The 19,969-nt window shown below is 52.0% G+C and overlaps 6 protein-coding genes across 6 annotated transcripts; 4 read left to right on the top strand and 2 right to left on the bottom strand.

Moving 5' to 3' along the window:
• Window positions 1–21: 21 nt before the first annotated feature.
• On the top strand, window positions 22–1,292 carry BDV14DRAFT_206041 (cytochrome P450; the record flags this gene model as incomplete). Its single annotated transcript, XM_073774837.1, has 2 exons — window positions 22–1,080; window positions 1,140–1,292. 2 exons carry the CDS (start codon window positions 22–24, stop codon window positions 1,290–1,292), a joined length of 1,212 nt encoding a protein of 403 aa, XP_073622040.1.
• Window positions 1,293–1,408: 116 nt separating this feature from the next.
• BDV14DRAFT_206040 (Alpha/Beta hydrolase protein) lies at window positions 1,409–2,706 on the bottom strand (the record flags this gene model as incomplete). Its single annotated transcript, XM_073774836.1, has 4 exons — window positions 1,409–1,966; window positions 2,027–2,118; window positions 2,180–2,290; window positions 2,361–2,706. The coding sequence occupies 4 exons, from the start codon at window positions 2,704–2,706 to the stop codon at window positions 1,409–1,411; spliced, it is 1,107 nt and encodes a 368-aa protein (XP_073622039.1).
• Window positions 2,707–3,099: 393 nt separating this feature from the next.
• On the top strand, window positions 3,100–6,021 carry BDV14DRAFT_207114 (transcription factor domain-containing protein; the record flags this gene model as incomplete). Its single annotated transcript, XM_073775078.1, has 7 exons — window positions 3,100–3,345; window positions 3,415–4,533; window positions 4,598–5,005; window positions 5,104–5,378; window positions 5,531–5,715; window positions 5,780–5,808; window positions 5,880–6,021. Exons 1-7 carry the CDS (start codon window positions 3,146–3,148, stop codon window positions 6,019–6,021), a joined length of 2,358 nt encoding a protein of 785 aa, XP_073622038.1. The 5' UTR covers window positions 3,100–3,145.
• Window positions 6,022–7,137: 1,116 nt separating this feature from the next.
• Window positions 7,138–8,336, bottom strand: BDV14DRAFT_206038 (uncharacterized protein; the record flags this gene model as incomplete). Its single annotated transcript, XM_073774835.1, has 3 exons — window positions 7,138–7,653; window positions 7,769–8,090; window positions 8,140–8,336. The coding sequence occupies 3 exons, from the start codon at window positions 8,334–8,336 to the stop codon at window positions 7,138–7,140; spliced, it is 1,035 nt and encodes a 344-aa protein (XP_073622037.1).
• A 3,808-nt stretch (window positions 8,337–12,144) lies between these two features.
• On the top strand, window positions 12,145–13,308 carry BDV14DRAFT_206037 (uncharacterized protein; the record flags this gene model as incomplete). The annotated part of the gene is made up of 1 exon (XM_073774834.1): window positions 12,145–13,308. One exon carries the CDS (start codon window positions 12,145–12,147, stop codon window positions 13,306–13,308), a length of 1,164 nt encoding a protein of 387 aa, XP_073622036.1.
• Window positions 13,309–14,061: 753 nt separating this feature from the next.
• BDV14DRAFT_185460 (P-loop containing nucleoside triphosphate hydrolase protein) lies at window positions 14,062–19,460 on the top strand. Its single transcript, XM_073770667.1, has 13 exons — window positions 14,062–15,056; window positions 15,104–15,383; window positions 15,442–15,675; window positions 15,730–16,460; window positions 16,513–16,675; window positions 16,727–17,089; window positions 17,144–17,267; window positions 17,336–17,407; window positions 17,462–17,512; window positions 17,583–17,647; window positions 17,709–18,333; window positions 18,401–18,859; window positions 18,932–19,460. The coding sequence occupies exons 1-13, from the start codon at window positions 14,088–14,090 to the stop codon at window positions 19,152–19,154; spliced, it is 4,359 nt and encodes a 1,452-aa protein (XP_073622035.1). The 5' UTR covers window positions 14,062–14,087; the 3' UTR covers window positions 19,155–19,460.
• Window positions 19,461–19,969: the final 509 nt, after the last annotated feature.

The raw sequence follows: 19,969 nt of genomic DNA, 5'->3' as shown, positions 1-19,969 counted from the left end.
CTCACCAACGGCAGAAGCCCCATGCCAATCGCAAGTGGGGTCGTCAGCCGCAACGGACGCTCTCTGCTCCTCCCTCCATCCGGGTGGACCGAGAAGCGACGAGTCATGCACTCCCTCTTGAACGGGACCGCGCTGAAGCAGTATGGCTCGTGGCAGGAACTTGAGAGTACCCAGATGCTCGCGGAATACCTGTTTCAACCGAAACGATGGTATCTGCATCATTATCGCTACGCAAACTCTGTTGTCCATCGCATTGCGCTTGGAGAGCGGCTCGTCAAGACAGGGAAAGAGCTCGCTGATCTGCAAGACGTTGTCACGCAGTTCGTTGGCAGCATCGGGAGTAGCCTGATCGACTGGTTCCCCGAGCTGGATAAACTTCCTCGCGCACTGCAGCCGTGGCGCAAGCACTGGGAGAAATTGGGGGACTGGAATGAGGAGGTCTACAGAACGTGGTGGACGCCGGTACGGGAACAGGTCGAGCAAGGAGTCGCGCCTCCCTCGTGGGTCCGCGACGTGCTGCTACACCCAGACACAAAGTTCACGGGCGACGACCGCGAGGCCATGTACGTCGCGATGCAGCTCCTCGAAGCAGGGTCCGATACGACTAGGGAGGTCCTAAGCATCTTCGCTATGGCAGCAATTTGTCACTCTGGCAAGTTTCGAAAAGCCAGAGCCGAAGTGGACCGCATCTGTGGCGCCGCGGATAATCCTCGCCGTCTCCCGGGTATCGACGACCTGGAGCAGATGCCCTACGTCTGCGCAATGATAAAGGAACTGCTCCGCTGGAGGCCCATTTTCCCATTTACTCCGGACCATGTGCTTACGTCCGACATGGAGTTTGAGGGCTATCATTTCCCGGCAGGGGTCGGGTTCGTGGTCAATGAAATCCCGGTGTGCAACGAGTGCGACGACCCGGAGGACTTTCTACCTGAGCGATGGCTCGATGGGCACGAGACTGATCCCGCGCATGGCCTCTGGCAATTTGGCGGAGGCCGGCGCATATGCGTGGGTTATAGACTAGCGTTTCGTGGTCTGTTCATTAACGTGGCGCGTCTGATCTTCTGCTATGACTATACCGCGGTAGGCCATTTCCCAGCGCAGGCGCACGGAGCGCAATTACACTGGCTAACATGTCGCAGGCTGGGCCGTATAATCCAAAGCGGCTGAATCACCACCGGACGGACGAGCCATTCCCAGTGAAGGTGACTCCGAGAAGTGAGCAGCACGTCGAATTGATCATGGTAGAAGGCGCTCGACTCGAGGTTTTGGACGATGCGAAGCGCCAGGTGTAGATATTCAGCATCCAGTGTCGGTTAAACTAGGGAAAATACTAAAATAATTAAATAAAAGAGCCGACCATGGCCTAAAGCCAACCTCCAGGAAAAAAAAGAAAAAAAAAAAAGCTGATTCAAACCTTGAAGCAAGCTATGATAAAATCCGCGATAGCCTTGGATGTTGCACTGGGCGGCCTCCCAGCCGCAAAGTCCATCAATGGGCCGTCATGGGTCTCATTCGCCATATACAGGGTCACTTCCCCTTTACTACGTTTTCGTAGCATCGCGCCCAACTGCTGAACATGGTCACTGAAGACCTCCTCGTACCCGCCGGTCACAAGAATAAAATCCACCGCGTTGAGATTGTCCCACCAGCTTTGCCGGACATCCAGTGCCATCCCCCAGCCATCTCCATCAGAGATCTCCGTCTGCCAGGGAGAGTCCTGCACTAGATACTGTCCCCATTTGTCGACAACCCTGCGTGTCAACACATCCGCACTGAACCATCTCCGATAGGAAGGCGTGTTGAATTCAAACGACGAGAGAGGAGAAACGAGGAAACATCCTTTTATCGTGCCCTGTACGTCGATATGGCCCTGCCCTTCCATCTCCAACGTTGGACGGGGGCGGTGGAGGTGCGCTAGGACACCTAGAGCCAGATGACCTCCTGCAGAGTCGCCACCGAAGATAATCTACGGGGACGCTGGATCAGCACATTAAGTGGAGAACAGTTTGGGGTTCTGGGAACATACATCGGACGGCCGATATCCGGAATTAAGAAGGTGTTTGAGTGCGAGAATGCCCTGGATCATCTGTCTGGGGTATGGGTGCGCGGGTATTAAGTCTAGCCAGAGAGATGTTTAGCATGTACATAGGCTATGGTAGCGCGCATCGTTGCTACTAACCATACTCCAGAGCGCACACACTTAACTGGAGTCCAGCACTTGCAGCCTCCGTTCGGACATGTTCCATCCAGTCTAGATGTCCAAGGGAAAGTGGCATCACATATCCGCCACCTACTTATTCGAGCTCCGTGGTTAGTCGGTCCAACAGCCATGAGGAGGTGTGAGGAAAGGTGCATCGTACCATGGAAGAAAAGAATGACTTTACTTGCAGCTCTTGGCCCGATCCAGAGCAGGCACGTAGCATTATCAGCTTCCAGGACATCCACGGCGGGATAAATTCCGCGGGAGGACACCCATTCATCGTATACATCGATAGTAGGTGGTAGTATGGCCTGGAGTTGCGCTGGCGGGGTATTGGCCATCAGGGCGCCAGCGAAGCCATTCCAGATAGACGGGGCTAGAGGTAGCTTCTTGTACAATGCACGACAGATGGCGGCGGGTATCCAGCATGTCGCATGCGGCAGTACACAAAAGAGGAAGTTTAGCAGAAAGCGGATCTTTATAAAGCCAGCTGGTTGGCGGGTCATGGTCGTCCAAATTCTGCTATAGCTAGTTTAATGGATGGTTATGTTGGGGTTTGAAGTGTGGTATGAGTTGTTCATGGGCACGGTACAGCTTCAGGGCACTCACCCTGCCTATTACTATCCAAAGTCTCTCCTACTTGCGACCACGAGAGAGGCGCCCGGGACGACTCCGGGCGCCGCCGGAATGGCTCCGTTGCCGGCGAGAGACCATCTTGCATCAACTGCCGGATAACCAATCACCTCGCAGAAGAGTTCGAGATTGTCGACTGCGATTGGTCGCCATAATAACGGAGCAAACGTGCGTCGACGTCGACGCTGAACATCCCCGGCTTTCCCCAACACCAGCATTTCGCTATGAAGACTGGCTCCGTTGATGGATTAAGGATAATAACTAGTCGAGGCGTTATTTAGGTACGCAGCATAGCACGCCAGCCTCCATAAAATGCCTCTGAAAGGTTCCGGCGATTCAAAGCGACGCACTACCGGGCGCCGCAAAGTGGCTCTCGCCTGCGACTCGTGCAGGGAGAAGAAGACCAGATGTGACGGCCGGAAGCCCATTTGTGGCCCATGTATGGGCCGGTCCTATCGGGTTGACCAGTGCATATACAATTCGGATAACGCCCGGTCGGCGAGTCGGGACGAGTGAGTCTAGAGAACTACACGGGCAAGAATAGAGTAATGCATTGACTGTCCATCCCTTGCTTGAACTAGGTATTATCGCGCACTCCACGAACGAATTAGGGAGCTGGAAGATGCCTGCTTGGGTGCTGGAATCCCGGTTTCCTCATCACCGAATTCTCAGCTTCAACGGGAGCCTCCCACTGACGCTACCGGACAAAATACACTGCCAGCGGAGGGAGCAGCCATGCTTCCACCACCGGCTGCACCCTACCCGAGTGTAGGAACGTTGGAGCAGAATACGCCTACAAGCTTTGCAACCCGGGCGGCGCCCCTGAGGCATCATGCGCCACCAGGCCCACGAAGCCAAACAGACAACAACAGCCAGCTCCGGTCGACAACCGAAGAGAATACTGATACCTACGCATCCCCCTTGTTCGATGATGGGACCGGCCAGATTACGGGTATGGGCCAGATCACCGCCCCAGCCGCCGAGAGTAGGGGCCAACCCGCCAGATTCCAATTTTACGGGAGCTCGTCCACCGCGGCCCTCATGCGGTTTGCGTGGCAGTCGATGCCATCCCGGCCGGTGGATGGCCCGCCTGCCGACCCTGCATATCGAGCCCTCCAGGACACATCCACCGATTACCGATTCGATGACTTTGCACTGCCACCAAGGGGCATGGCAGACCATCTGGTCAGCTGCTTTTTCAACAAGCTCTATATCATATATCCGTTCTTCCACCGTCCGGCCTTTGAAGCGGCGTATCGCAATCTCTGGCGTGGAGAGGAAGAGGAGAAGATACCCCTAACAGAACTCCCCATTGGCCTAGGCTCCAGCGCAGACTCCGGGCCGAGATCTATTGTCTTCCATTCCGCGTTGAATATGATTTTCGCGCTGGGCTGTCAGTTCGCCGATATTCCCCCCGAGGAAGTCGAATTGGTCGCCAACTCCTTCTTCCTACGAGGAAAGCGGTTCATCGGGCTCGATTTCCTCGACATTAATACTCTCGGCGTCATTCAGACATTACTGATCACGGCACTATTTCTACAGAGCTCCCCTTACCCCAGCCGATGTTGGCAATCCGTCGGCGTTGCCTGCAGGGTTGCCTTGGGGCTCGGACTGCACGAGTCGGATTTTCCCATCAGTGCGACCTCTTTAGAGTCCGAGATGCTACTCCGCACATGGAACGGCTGTGTCATAATGGACGTGTAAGTTTTGCCTAACACTGCTGGTCTGCTGCACGCCCGTGCTAATGCATATGCTCCTTTGCAGCACTCTAAGCATGGTATATGGCAGGCCGAGCATGACAACCCACTTGGCACCTTTTCCGCCATACAGCGATTCGGGCCCGTCCCGGCAGGGGCAGGACGAGGAGCCAAGCATGATGACATTCTACGATGAAGCTATAAAGCTCTACGCCATCTTGGACAGGATTTTGTCCGACGTGTACGATGTTTGGCCCGGGCGCTCGCGACGAGAGCAATCCCAGCAGCAGCCCCGTGCGAAATGCCTTGCAGGGCTAGACACGGTGCTCGAACTGGAACGACAACTGACCCTGTTCGAAGCAAACCTTCCTCAATTCCTCAGGTGGACAATACCGCATCAGTTTACACTCAACCAAGATGGAGACGGAGTGGGCCAGGAAGCACTCGCTCGGCAACGAAATGTCCTCCACGTCAGGTGCGTTCTTCCTTTCTCGTCCGTCTCAAGGCCGCTTCGGACGCCAGCTTCTTTCTTCTGACCTTGTCTATTAATCATCATCTTGTATCATCATACAGATACGTGCATCTGCATCTTCTCCTCTATCGCCCGATCTTCACCCAGCTATATCGGGAAACAGTACGCAAGCGCGAGGCCGCAGGCGGCGCGCCTGGTCCTGCCGGACAGGACAACTTCAACAGCGTCTTTACTGTGGCCAGTCAGAGCACCCTGTACTCATCCATGGCGAGTAACTGCGTCACGGCATGCGTGATGGCAGCTATCGACCTAACGCATCTGGTCCACGAGACCTATCAGACCAGCACTGCAGATGCGTGGTGGTATGACGGATATTGTATGCTACGTATACTATGCTATTCCCGTCCCGTCTAGCAGCCTAACTTTCCTTTCCCTGTCACCTATCGCCACCCTCCCAAGCTCCGCTCCCGCCTGCCCACTAGGGCCATATAGATGACGTGACTGACACACCTAATTCTCGCAATCTAGACGTCTCCACCGCAGCTGTAGTCTTTCTCATTTCATTCTCCGCCCCGTCAATGCTCGACGCGACAACCCTGGAAAGCGCACGACAGGGGTGGCGGGAAGCAACGAGCGTTCTAGAATCATTGGCGACATTCCGCCAATCTGCACGCAACACGCTTCAGTTTTTGCAGGCCGCGTATCGACACACGGTAGCACCCGGAAGAGGAGGAGGAGAGCACCAACAGCAGCAGCAGCAACTTCAACACCAGCTAGGTGAGGTCAGGGAGGATGCCGGTGAGGGGGTCTCGCACGACGCGGCCACCGATATGGCTTCCGGTCATCACCACCACCATGGCCTCGACTCGTTTGACAGCTCCCCATATCATCAGCAGCAGCAGCAGTCCCTGCAAACCCCGCTGTTCAACTGGGAGGACTATGCAGCGAATCTGGGACAGGGGCTGGATGATTTGGGGTTCTTGACGAGGCTTGATCTGCCTGAGATCTTGTTGTGCTGACGACAGACCTAGTATGAGTATAGGTCGCGTTTGCTTAGGTCGTTCTACTCCGTTTGACCTTGGTATGGCATTCATTGTACCTAGATCTTGGAACATGTAGTCCCTCTCTTTCTCTTTCTATTAGCCGTCCGGGCACCGAGCAAACGTCAACACAATAGAATAAGACATGAGTTGTAATTTAATATTTTAACACGGACATGACAGAAAGAACCAGAATAGAGGACAATCCACAGACATACATTTATAGTGCATGTATTCCGTCTATTATGCATCCTGCTGACAGCCTGGTAGGCTCTAGTAGCTCCTGCTGCATGGACATTACTCCGCGCCTCAAGCGAACGGCGGGGAGCTACAGGGATGAGACGTGATTGGCAATTCCTTCTCCAGAGAGATAGTTTGCAGATGCGTAGAAAATTACATTGCATAAGATGCTAACACAAGAAGCATGAAGTAAACAAGGAGCTTATATCATTTTCTAGCACCAACATCGGCTCCGCTAGGACCACGGTGATGCAGTCCAGAAAAAACTGAGTTATAAGGGGAAGCAGAACTAGCGACTACTGAGTGAGCATACGATGAGACCTATCTAGAATCGCATAAGAATGTATTCACAAAATTCAAGATTGTTTGGCTAGGTTATGATACTTGAGGAGGGAACAGATCAGTCGGGAAGAATGAGCCACTCAGGATTTACATTAGCCTGTCAATGTTCCTGAGCTCACCTGGGAAACAATTTGTCGCAGTGGGTACATTTTCAAGTGTATAGGACTTCATTCATATCAGCCTAATACATACGACCACAGGGTGTGGAGAACAGGGCTTCCCGTCCGCTCAGCCGTACTTAAGCCACACGCCGGCTGGTTAGTAGTATGGTGGGTGACCACATGCGAATCCCAGCTGTTGTATGTTTTTTTGTTGTCTATTTTTTCTTGCTGCTCGCAAGAGATGCATGTTTTTTGTGTTGAGTAGAGTTCGGGTGGTCGGGAGGGATTCGTGTTTGTTGGTGTCGCGGTTAGGGTAATTGATGTATAAATCCAGATGGAAGAGTATGCTTGAGACGCAAAAGGGAGACATTTCTTCAAATCTCATAGGATATGTATATTTCCATCATGAACCTCAGACTTTCCTCCACCTAGCCCCCCTCTTCACTTTCAAACTACCCATCCTATCCATGAACTTCCGCCAAATACTCTTACTCGGAACAAAGCCCGGCATCAGATAGATCCCTCCCTCAACAGGCTCCATAATCTTAGTATCAGTCGAAAGCACAATCTTCCCATCTGGCTTCTGCGACCGAACTCTCCCCGGCTCCGATTGATCATCGTCACCCTCATCCAGCGGGACAACGCCCATCCGGAGAGGGAAGAACCTCGCGTCGCAGTTATCCTTCGGCCCGCGGCAGACCGTCCTGATAGCACTACTGTTAAATCCCATGAGCAGGAAGTCCGGCGGAACATTGCGGTACTTCCTAACAGCAGAGTTGACGAATAAAAATATCACCAGTGCCGATCCAAACGATGTAGCCAGAATGCCAGCGAGAGGCGAGAACCCCCTTCCAGAGTCGTCGTAGTGCGGAAGACGAGTGCCCCATGGTCCGGGGCCAAAGACAATCGAGTAGACGACAGAAAGACTCTGCGATATAAGCCAGTGTAATGTGATAAATGCGATCTTGAGCGGGACTGAATATTTCAGCGGTAGCGAGAGAGAGGAAGTAAGAGGACCGCTGCATGCCCCTGGGCGAGGAAACTCTCAATGACCTTTTCCCATATTGCTGGAGAAAGCGTAGCCATTCGTCTGCGGCTAGCTGTCGCGTGAGGATGTTGTTGTAGAAGATGTAGAGAAAGGTTATCATAATTTGGGGGCTGTTGACGATGATGGTGTTGCCTATTAAGGCTCCGGTTGAGCCGGTGTCTTCAGGCAGGATTCCCAGGCTGTGTGCAATTGCGGCTGGATGGGGTCTGAAGCCTAACCGTGCCAGAGCTTTGGGGCTCACATCCAAGCCCCAGCGGTCAATCCAGTGGATCCCTTTGCCGACCATGCATGCCGCGCCGGTGATGCCTGTGATGAATCTGTGTGTATTAGATAAGTCGAATTGAGCGAGGATATTGAAGAGCTCACAATATGTTGGATGCCACCCAGACTCTGAGACTGACTGCTTTGAACCACGAAATAGAGGACTTGATTTGCCAGTTGTTTACTCTACTAATCACTGTTCTCTTTCCGCAATGTGCAAGGCTGTGGTCCTCGTTCATTCCATCGCCTGGAAACGATTCGTGATCGAGAAAGCTGTCAATGGCGTCCCCGATGGTTACCATAGTTCGCATCCTCTTTTTGATTGTCTTCACATTCATGTTCAAGTGCAGAAAAAATGTCAAAGAAATCAACAAGACCTCGAGAATGGTACAGACGCCCACAATACCCAAGATATGAATACTGTAATGCAGCCCGCACCTGTCTTTATTGTTTCCTTCGTCGCCAACCAAGCAATGGTCAACCTCTAACCATATCGGCCAATAAAGCGTCCAATTGCTAGCAAAGGGTTCAGCAAATTTCCAACTGCAGAACTTGGGGCATTCACTGCCCAAGCAAGTTAAGATCCTGTCAGGATCGCTGATATGCCCGGCAAATCCAGAAAGATGATGACTCCCATGACTCCCAAGTCGACACCCATACTTGTATCAAAGAGGAACCGTTATTCTGAGCACTGCTGACGTTGCGGGCAACCGCAATCAGAGATCTAGTAACAGATCTGGTATCCGTGTAGCGCTTGACGCATTCAGTGGTGTTCAGTTGACTCATATTGCCAGCCGAGTTTTGCAGGTTGTAGACCATAGGCAGGTCATCTAAGATCGGCCTGAGCCAAGACATGTTGCGATGCGATAGAGTATCCGAGGCTGTCCAATTGTCTCCTGCTACCCAAAAGTCATTTGTAACAATGGCATTCGGAATCGCAGCAACTGGCACAGGCGAAAATCGAAGAGTTCAGAAATACGTGCATGGTAGTTGCAACAATCCCGAAACCCAGCCAAATAACACCCCGGGCTTTCGCAATGTATTTCAAGTTCCTGATGCTGGGTACCCCGATATCCAGCGCACCTCCTTTGCGATGAGCACGGGTAATTTCCTCACGCGATGGAGCGACGAGGATTTGCATGCAGTACGTTCCGGCTCCGAGAAACAGAGATCCCACACCGTTCAATACCACATGCAAAGCGCTGTTGAATGTAGTAGTACTTGAGCAGTCGCCAACGGAGAATGTGCCTACCGCTCGAGAGTTGGGCGGATGAGCCTTCAAAGCCCAGATAATGATGCCGATCGTCAGGGACAACGTCACGATAGCTAGAGTCATGTGTAATATAAGCATAGTCGTTCGCTTCCCTGTCCACGATCGAGTTCGAGGATTGTTGGGGTCAAGGCCGGGGATATACTTGGATAGGGCTTCGGCTTTCGCATAACGATAAAGATCCCGGTCGTTGGTGAGTTGGAGGTTATTAGACCAGGAGGGCGATCTGTTTGCAGACGATTGTTCTGCTGATAAAAGTCTCATCTCACTGCCCTCACGCTCTTCAGAGCCGACAAGCGTCAAAGAAGAAGCCACCTCCGGAGTCGTTCGTCTGGCACCTGTCGGCCAGGACAAACAGCCAACACCCGAGAACCACCACGGCAGGCTCTCGTCATTTTGAATAAAATGGTAGCCTCTGCCCCAAGCCCAGTTGCTGGTCGCCAGGTAAAATGCGCCATATCCAAGGGCGCGAGAGGCTGCAGCAACCAGAGCTGTGGTGTTTATTGCTCGGAGCGGCAGCCGTAAGCGCCGCGGCTGAGGCCGTGCATGAAGGCAGCAGAATCCTGCCGACTGACCTCGTATGCAGGTCCTGCCGATTGGGAGGTAAAAATACTGCCTGGGCCAAGAACGCAATACAGGCCCAAGCTAGACATCGCCGCCAAAAATGAACAAGGTGAAGAAAGTTTCAAGGCATTCAGTATTCGTCATCAGTCATGAGTGCGTTCGGCGGAGGAAGGAACTGATAGCATTCTTGGTTATGAAACGATCGTTTCTACCTTAACTATGCCCAAAGTTCCGTGGATAGGTGTTACCTACCTGCTCGCATGTTGCAAGCACATACTAAATAGGCCGTACTGGGTTGACAGACTAGGCCCAGTCTCAGAAACTATATATTCTACAGCAATAGAGCAAGCAGCCCATGCTTCAAGACCAGAAAATTAATCCTTGCACATTAGGTCTGCCAATAATGATACCTGTATACTACAGGCAGCTGCTGCATATACCCTATGTAGGTAATAGTCAATGCGTACGGGAGCGACTAGGTAGCCCTCGGCCTCCTGCATATCACCACCACCAGCCCAGCACCTCGGAAGTCGGATATAGACGCCCCAGATCAATCTCAAACACCCGTCCCTAGCGATCGATCGCCCCTACCTAGCTCGTGTGGATCCCGGGGTATCACCCTCGAACATGATGGGGAACCGGGACAATGGTGCGACGCGCGTCGTAACTTTGTTGTATGAACCTGCAGTAGTTTGTTCCATGCACAGACTAGTTTGATCGATCGGATCTTCGCTTTGCTGTAGCTCTGAGAACCTGAGTCCAGCTCAGACGATCCAAGTCTGAAGCTCTCGCATCCTGACCTGGTGTGTTCGGTGTTCACCTGCTGGCATGGGTCCGGGCACCCGTAGGCTGTTTCAATCTGAGACCAGGAACGGGAGATGATTCAGAATGAACGGGTTCATACGCTCAGTCCTCCACGGGTATACCGTTTTACGGCTTGAAAACAGAGAAGAACGGAGACTCTCCAAGCGATGCGGGATCTTGGGGGTACCATGGGCGGGAACCTCGGCTCATGGGCCCTGGAGCAACCGGAAAGCTCCTTCTTTCACTCGAATGGAATCCCTCAATGCAGGGAAACATCTCTACGCACCCGTGTTCTATTCTTGGGCTCAGCTGTACTAAGAATAGATGACAATCGCTTGTTTCTATTATGGGCTTTCCTCTTGAGTCTCGATATCAAGATCATTGAAAGAGCCCTCGACTGTATCTGCATGGGCACATACCGTGAAATACAAGATATATTCCAATCCGAGAAGAGGCGAAACTGTGCAGCTAGCTCAATGCAGTTGTCACAGGACTATAGGTGCTCCTTGCCAGGTCATTGCTCATTGCATAGCTTCGATAAGGGACGCTGATCTCTCAACCCCTCGGACACTCGGCACGCACTGGCTCGGCGTCTGAGCCTGTTCCACATGAGTGCCCATCGTGTACTCTTATGTTGCCCCCGAAAGCATAGGGACGGTTAGACCTCGTGTATTGACATCCCACTACGCACACGAGGACCGCAGGTGCGTGTCCATCCCGCCGTATGTTCAAGTGTCCTCCTACAGCCAGTTTTGAACTGCACAACTTAATTGCCAGAAGTGTATTTCGCATAGCTAGAATATCTGTCTTGATGAATAGGTAGGATGGCGCATCCACTGATCTACCACGCGCCCCAGCGCACTTTTTGCGTTGACTTTGCGTGTGATAAAACGACGCGTAGGAATGCATTAACTAGACAGCATATCGATCGTCCGAGCATAATGCCCTCGAACATAGATCGTCGTACATCTTGTCTCGTTTGTATCCCTTCACTGGCCCACAGCGGCTGTTTGCAGATGAGACAGTCCAAGCGATGCGGGATCCTCGGGATAAGGCGGGCGTTTGGGCGATCCATCTAGGTCATGCATCATGTCTATTGCAGCTCGGGTGAATGTCTCACAGCAAGACACACTTCTCTAGGCTGTTCAGTATTGCCCTTAATAGGAAAAATCACGGTACATGGAATAGATGGAACCTCAACTTAAGACACTTCTCGGCCTCAGCAATCCAAGTCTATAAAATCCAGCAGCATACCCGCCGTTCTCCTATCCATCATCACCATCGATCCAGTTCCATTCCAATTCTCTCCAGCTCTCCGGCTCTAAAGCCCCCTCGTTTATCAACTTCCTTTCGCTGTGCGATCGTCTAATCTACTCCTCCTTATTTTTATTCCAACCCTAAGCTGCGCTTAGCAACAACAACTCGTTTCCCCAAATCAACGCAACAAATCTCAACCAATCAACCATTTCAAAATGAAGATCCCCGCCGTAACCCTCGCTCTCGTCGCCGCCGCCATGGCCGCGCCAACCCCCAACAACGGTAGAACCGCTGCTGTTGACAAGCGAACCTTCGGCCTTGCAGGCCTTGCAAGCCACGGCGGTCTAGGAGGGCACGCTGGTCTAGGCGGGCACGCTGGTCTCTCTGGAAGTGCCGGGGCCAATGGCGAAGATTGCGCCGAGGGGTCTGGTGGTGCTGGGGTCGGTGCTTCTGGTCATGCGGGGCTTGGTGGCCATGGTGGCCTTGGTGGATGGGGAGGTCTTGGTTTGGGTGGTTCGGCTGGTGTTGGGGGTTCTGGCTCAGCCGGCGTCGGTGGCTCTGGTTCCGCTGGTGTGGGAGGTTCAGGCTCTGGTGATATCGGTGGTTCTGCTGGTGTTGGAGGATCGGGCTCTGCTGGCATCGGTGGCTCTGGTTCCGCTGGTGTTGGAGGTTCAGGCTCTGGTGATGTCGGTGGCTCGGCCGGTGCTGGTGGCTCTGGAGACACCGGCTCTGATTCTGACTCTGGCGACGATACCGGCGTCTCTCCCACGACCCCCGACGAGGGCTCCGGCTCCGGCTCTATTGGCGGATCTGGATCCGCCGGTGGCTCTACCGGTGCTGGAGGATCAGGCTCTGGTGATGTTGAGGGATCTGGCTCCGCTGGAATTGGAGGCTCTGGCTCTGCCGGTGGATCTGCTGGGGCCGGTGGCTCTGGAGAAGCCGGCTCTGACTCTGGCGAAGACACCGGTGTCTCCCCCACTACCCCCGACGAAGGCTCCGGCTCCGGCGATGTCTCCGGCGACGCCTCCGAGAGCGGCGACGGCTCAGCTGAAGTCGGTGGTGACGCCAACGCCTCTGGCAGCGGTGAAGGCTCTGCAGATGTGAACGGCGACGGGAGCGCCTCTGCCTCTGGAGACGGTGAAGGTTCCGCTAACGTCGACGGTCCTGGTAGCGCTGATGCCTCTGGCCACGGCGAGGGATCTGCGGATGTTACTGGCGATGGTAGTGCTTCTGCTTCTGGCAGTGGTGAGGGATCTGCCAATGTTGATGGCAATGGTAGCGCCTCTGCTTCGGGCAGTGGGCATGGTGAGGCGAGCGTTACTGGTAACGGCAGTGCTTCGGCTTCGGGTAGTGGAAGTGGCTCTGCTAGCATTAACTAAGGGCCTCGAAGATAACTTTCTCCTCTCTCTCTCTCTCTCTCTCTATCTCGCACTGAGAGGTGATTTGCGACTATGGGGATGGACCGACTTCTTGACGATAGGGCGACATGACAAGCAAGTGTACCTATGTGCTGAACCATGGATTGGACTTTGTGACAAGAATTGATGTACTTAATTTGTGCTTATTTTAATCCACTCAGTGGTCGAAATTATAGCCTCAGCAGTATTGAGCAAACTCCATCAACCCTGTTCTTTCCCACTAAGCAATCAAACCCTAACCCGGTTGCTGCCTGATCTCGCCATCATTCGCCATGATGTTCCTGATAACACCATACACTAAAGGCCCGCGGAAAGGTACTTGAAATTAGATGATGCATATGCCACCATCAAGAGTCCAGGCTCCAACGAAAACCCCTTGTCTTCAGCTGTGAGGACATAGCAGCACTCGAGCCTCAAGGATAACGGCATGGCAGGCATCAGCAAATTTCAATACGAGGGGTTACATCGAAGCTTCAAAGCGTTATCTTGGCTGACGAGCTGAACAATACTTTGTCCAATGAGAGCCTCAGGATAAAGATGCATCAACTTGATCTGGTATGGTGGCGCCGCTAAATGATAGGTACTATACTGCTAAGCACTTAGGGTAGGATTTCGGAGTTCGGACTCATCTAGGCCTGGAGTTCGGACTGCCGTTGGGGGTTGATAAGGCCATAAAGCCTCACCTATCACTTCTTGGTCATTTTTCTTTCCAACAGTGGTAGTTTTTACGTTCAAAGACAATGGCTGCATGCTCTGCAACGGCCGATGCTGTCTTTGGTCCTAGAGTCGATGTCTCCTGTCGCACCTTTGACTTTACCGTGTACTTTGAAGACGCCTTCTTTGCTTGCTTGCCCTCGGCCATATTTCTTGCGCTGCTGCCGGGCGCTCTATGGCAGCTTCGACTCGAGCCTCGTCAAGTGCAGCGCTCAACCCTCCTGGGATGTAAGCTGGTGACGCTGATTGCGCTACACATCTGTCAACTGGCTTTTGTTCTTGTTAGGGGACTGGACCTTTCTACTGGCCTACGCAATGATATCTCAGTCCCGGCAGATGTGCTGGAGTTGGTCGCAATATCCGGCGCACTTGCCCTGTCTTATGCCCACCACATTCGCTCAATTCGGCCATCCACTCTTCTCGTATGCTTTCTCTCTGCGCGGTCTCTCTTGGGGATAGCCAGACTCCGAACACAATGGTCTATCCCTGGTGCAACCCGCGCCGCGATCCCATTTTTACTCAGCTTTATTTTGACACTGCTGTCGATGGTCCTTGAATCACTGGGAAAAGAGTCCAATCTTGTCCCCCCGGCAAAAGCGACTGGTACCCCCGAACCATTCAGTGGTTTCTGGAAGCGCGCCACGTTTGCCTGGCTTACTGCTACCTTTCGCCAGGGATATGCGAAGATTATCTCGGTTCAAGATCTACCAGACCTTGACCCTAAACTGGGCAGTGATGTTGTCGGTCGGCAGATGCAATACGCTTGGTCGCGAGCAGACAAGTCAGCTAAGCATGCAATGCTCTGGGCTGTCTTGGAGGCGTACAAATATCCTCTTCTTGCTGCAGTCGTGCCGAGACTCTTGATGACCGGGTTCACCTTTTGTCAGCCGTTTCTTATAACTGCGACTGTGACCTGGGTCGGGATTCCAGATGCATCTATGGACTCTGGAAAGGGGCTTATTGGGGCTTTTGCATTGGTTTATGCTGGGCAGGCTGTCAGTATATGGTTACTTTTAGCGAGATGCTTCTCTAATTTGACTAGGTGTTCAACGGTCTATACGGGTATCAAACGGCCCGATACATGATACGTATTCGAGGGGGCTTGATATCGCTTATCCATCAGCAAACGGTCAATTCCCGCGCGGTCGACCTCGGAGAGACCACGGCAATTACATTAATGGGCACGGACGTAGAGCGTATTGTGAATGGCTTCAAAGTTTTCCATGAGCTCTGGGCGTCTTTACTTGATATAGCAATTGCCATCTACCTACTGGAACGACAGGTTGGGGCTGCTTGTCTCGTTCCTGCTGTCATTGTTTTGGGTATGTCCTGTCCATCGCGCTCTTCAGGCTACACCAAGCAGCTAATGAAGTTGAGCAGTCTTTGTCGCAGCTACTTTCAAGCTCTCGGCAGCTGCGAACAAGTATCAACGGCTGTGGATAGAACGGATTGAGGAGAGGCTGCGCCTCACATCTTATACCCTTGAAAACATCAAGGCAGTGAAGATGCTAGGGCTGTCAGAGAGGCTCTACTCTATCATCAGGAACCTCCGATATATCGAGATTGCGACCTCTACCGTCTTTCGGAAGTTGCTTATTGTCACTCTGGTACTATGTATGTTGCCTCCTCCTCCTCGAGCTATCCGCATGAGCTAACAACTATTCAAAGCCAACTCTCCAGCCGACCTAGCTCCAGTGGCCACATTCGTGGTATACGTGATCATCGCGCTTATCCGGCACGATCAGTCGCTTCTTGCGGCGCAAGCATTCACCTCGCTATCCCTGGTCTCACTAGTGACAAACCCTGTTTTGACATTTATCCAGGCCCTCCCGGCTGTGGTACAGTGTTTAGGGTGTTTTAACAGGATTCAAGAATACTGTCGTCACGGGTCTGGGAATGACGAAGACGACATGTCCGTACGCACTTCCCCTGACAAGAGCAGTGGTTCAATTCACCTCAGAGATATCTCCAAAGCACCAAGCCCAGGCGAGCAACCCGTGTCCTTCACTAACCTCAGCGTGGGATGGAAACAAGACGCACCACCCGTTCTAAGAGACATTGATCTCACCATTCAGCAAGGGATCGTGACCATGATCGTCGGTCCTATCGGAAGCGGAAAATCGACCTTGCTCGAGACTATAATTGGCGAGAGTGTCATTTTGAGTGGCCGCGCCGACCGCGAGCTTCCGTCCGTCGGGTACTGCTCGCAGACTCCGTGGCTGCAGAGTACCGACATTCGGCAGAACATCCTCGGTGCACTTCCAATGGACAAATTATGGTATGTAACTGTGGTGCGCGCCTGCGGACTGGAAAGAGACCTCGCTCGACTTTCGCGCGGCGATCAGACGCTGGTGGGTAGCAATGGTTTAGCACTCAGTGGGGGACAGAAGCAACGTATTGTAAGGCACACATCCACAAACTTTCTTATGGAGGTTATTAATGAGAAATCAGGCGCTGGCACGAGCTGTTTACTCCCGATGCAAGATTATCCTGCTAGACGACGTCTTCAGTGGCATTGATGCTTCTGGTACGAATGCCATCACGCAGAATTTGCTTGGAGAGGATGGTCTCTTTCGTCGATTACAGACCACGGTAGTCGCTACCACACATTCTGGTAAGCAAAAATGTTATCATCCTTACTTCCTCGCTAATAGCTGCTGCCTAGGTGCCGTGTTACAGTATGCCGACGAGGTCATCGTATTAGCCGATGGCCGTATCGATGCAACCGGGACACTGGACGCCCTTCGAAGCAATAACAGCTATATTCAGAACTTGAAGACCACGTCTTCCGGTACCTCTACCACCGACAATGAAGAAAATGAGAAGATCGCAGAGAAGTCTTTACCTAGTGATCCCGTCGAAGATACAGCCACAACCGAACTACTGGATTCCACCGCGTCCACCGATTTCACCCGTCAAAACGGCGACTTTTCCGTCTATCGCTACTACGCATCTGTATCTGGACGAAGAATAGCATTGGCAACCATTATTTTGACTCTACTTTGGTGCTTTTTCCGCGAATTCTCGAGTAAGTGTAGCCATGTTGATGTATTTCCAATTTCCGTGCTAACTAGCTCCGCAGCGATCTGGATAGATTGGTGGACGGACGCCAATGCAGAGCATCCAAACTCCCAGATAGGGATGTACCTTGGTGTTTATGTGTTCTTTGGTGTATTTGAGACCGTTCTTTTGGTTTTTGTTTGCTGGTATGTTGGATTTGACCGAGTTCGGTATTATTCAGGAAACTGGATGATAATGATAACTGATTGTGTAGGCTTGTTTTCATTCGAATTATCTCGAAATCTGCCTTGCGTCTTCACAATGACTTGTTGAAAAGTACAATGCGGTAAGTCAATCTCTCCGGTTTTGATGGATAACCCTGTTGCTGATCTCACTCTAGTGCGCCATTTCATTTCTTCCATAAAGTTGATATCGGGAGTATAACAAACCGGTAGGTGTTAAATATATATATATGAAGATGTATGAAGGGTAAACAGTCCTAACCTCATCCTACCCTACAGCTTCAGCCAAGACATGGACCTAATCGACATGACCCTTCCACTGGAAGGTATTAACACTCTAGCCGGTACGTACTCATCCACCTAAATCAAGGAAAACTTCAGATAGAACTAACACAAAATAACTAGCCGCCAGCAGCTGCATCGTAAAAGTCATAATCCTCGCCATCTTCGCCCGATACCTCGGGATCGCAATCCCATTCATCGCAGTCCTCCTCTACATCACACAAAAGTTCTACCTCCGCACCTCGCGCCAAATGCGCCTGCTCGACATTGAAGCAAAAGCACCGCTATACACACACTTCCTAGAAGTGGTCAGCGGCGCAGCAACAATCCGTGCATTCCACTGGCATCGGACATTCAACGATACCTGTCTTTCTCTACTCGATCTCTCGCAGCGACCAGTTTACATGCTTGCTTGTATCCAGCACTGTCTTGGTTTCGTGCTTGATGTGATTGTGGCCGCTATGGCTGTTATTGTTGTTGCGACTGTTGTGTTTTTGAGGGAGAAGTTCCAGGCGGGAGATGTTGGCGTTGTGCTTATTATGGTTATGACGTTTAATCAGACGCTCATGCAGTTGATTAAGTACTGGACTATGGTTGAGACGTCTATTGGGGCGGTGGCGAGAGTGAAGAGTTATGTTGCTACTACTGAGCCCGAGGAGGAGGATGAGAGATATCTACAGTCTTCATTACCCCCGGTGTGGCCTGAGCACGGAGAAATACGCCTGAACGAGGTGGTAGCCTCACATGGGTAAGTCTCTCCCAATACTCAAAAAAAAAAAGACTTGGGTTATAGCGAGACTAACACAAATACCCAGCCCAACCTCACCACCCGTCCTCGAAACCCTAACCATGACTATCCCACCCGGCTCAAAAATCGCCGTCGTCGGCTCCTCAGGAAGCGGCAAAACAAGCCTAATCCTATCCGTCCTACGCATGATCCCAACCAGCCAAGGCAGTATCACCATCGACAACATAAACCTATCATCCCACTCCGCATCTGAAATCCGCACGCACTTGAACGTCGTCACGCAAGAGCCATTCCTCGTCCCCGGTACAGTCCGATTCAACATTGATCCCTTTGAATGTGTTCCAGATGAAAGGATTACAGCTGCACTGCGGAGATTAGGTCTTTGGGATGTTATCAAAGAGGGTGGAGGACTCGATATGGGCATGAAGGCTTCGTCGTGGTCTGTGGGTCAACGACAACTACTTTGTCTTGCGAGGGCGATGGTGAGGCAGGGGAGGGTTTTGATTTTGGACGAGGCGACTAGTAGGTATGTACTTGATCCCCTATCCTTTGCCCTTCCCAATCAGTCTATGTAGGATTAACGGGCGAGTTTTGGCAGCGTCGACCCCAAAACCGAAGAAATAATGCAAGACGTCCTAGAGACAGAATTCTCGACACATACTGTCCTCTCAGTCCTCCATCGCTTGCGGTACATCCATCGCTACGATCGCGTTGCGGTTCTTGATGCTGGGAGGCTGGTGGAGTTTGACTCGCCTACTGCGTTGTTGGCACGGGAGTCGAGGTTTAGGAGGCTTTATAGTTCTGGGATGGAGAGTCATTGAGGGTGTTCTTGGTTCTTAGGGGGTTATTATCTGTCGAGCTTGTGATGAGGTAGTAATGTTCAGGATAGTGACTACTTACAATAATTCAACTATCCTGGAACCTGAAACCTGCAGGTGTGGTGTTCCCTTATTCTATTAACTATAGTTTCCTGTATTCCTTGTACATAACTATTATCCCCCACACATCCCGTCCGATTGACCAACCCCTTGACTGAGGCTAGCAAGGGCAGAGCGAGCGCATAGCAACCCCACAGATATGTGGTAATCCCTACTACCCAGGCCCAAAGTCTCCCATTTCCGAGCCAGTCCAATTGAATGGAGCGCATATGGCTTCAATTTCCCTTAAGTACATTTTTTATAATTTACTGAGTGCGGTAAGTTGTCTCCGTATAGTTCCGTATACAGCTGTACGTGACTGGCTAGGGCTCCATTGCAACCTAGCGCTAATAGGCTGCGATGTGGAATAGGCTTCTTAAATGACGACGTATCAAGCGTGATGTAACCCACTATCGAAAGGGTGACGAGTGAACCTTTCCATGTCATAGGCCGATGTGCTGGAGGGTGTCAGAAGCCCTCAATCAAGAATTGGGGGTTTGTAGGTAATGAGGCGCCCAGGTTGACAAGGCCAAATCATAGCGTTGGGTGCGCAGTGTTCAGCCTAGTAAGGCAGACCTAGGTACATTGGGAGGGGCCGTAGGCTTGCTTACATGGCTGGTTTTATTGGAGAGTCCTCAAGGTTCTCAGTGGATGTCTCCCCGGCATCTCTGTTCGAGGTTGCAGGGCTATAGTGTATAGAAGACAAATGCTGACCGTTT

This window comes from Aspergillus stella-maris (genome assembly GCF_047715825.1).
Source record: "Aspergillus stella-maris strain CBS 113639 unplaced genomic scaffold BDV14scaffold_115, whole genome shotgun sequence".
Taxonomy (NCBI): domain Eukaryota; kingdom Fungi; phylum Ascomycota; class Eurotiomycetes; order Eurotiales; family Aspergillaceae; genus Aspergillus; species Aspergillus stella-maris.
This window is presented reverse-complemented; position numbering and strand designations above follow the sequence as displayed.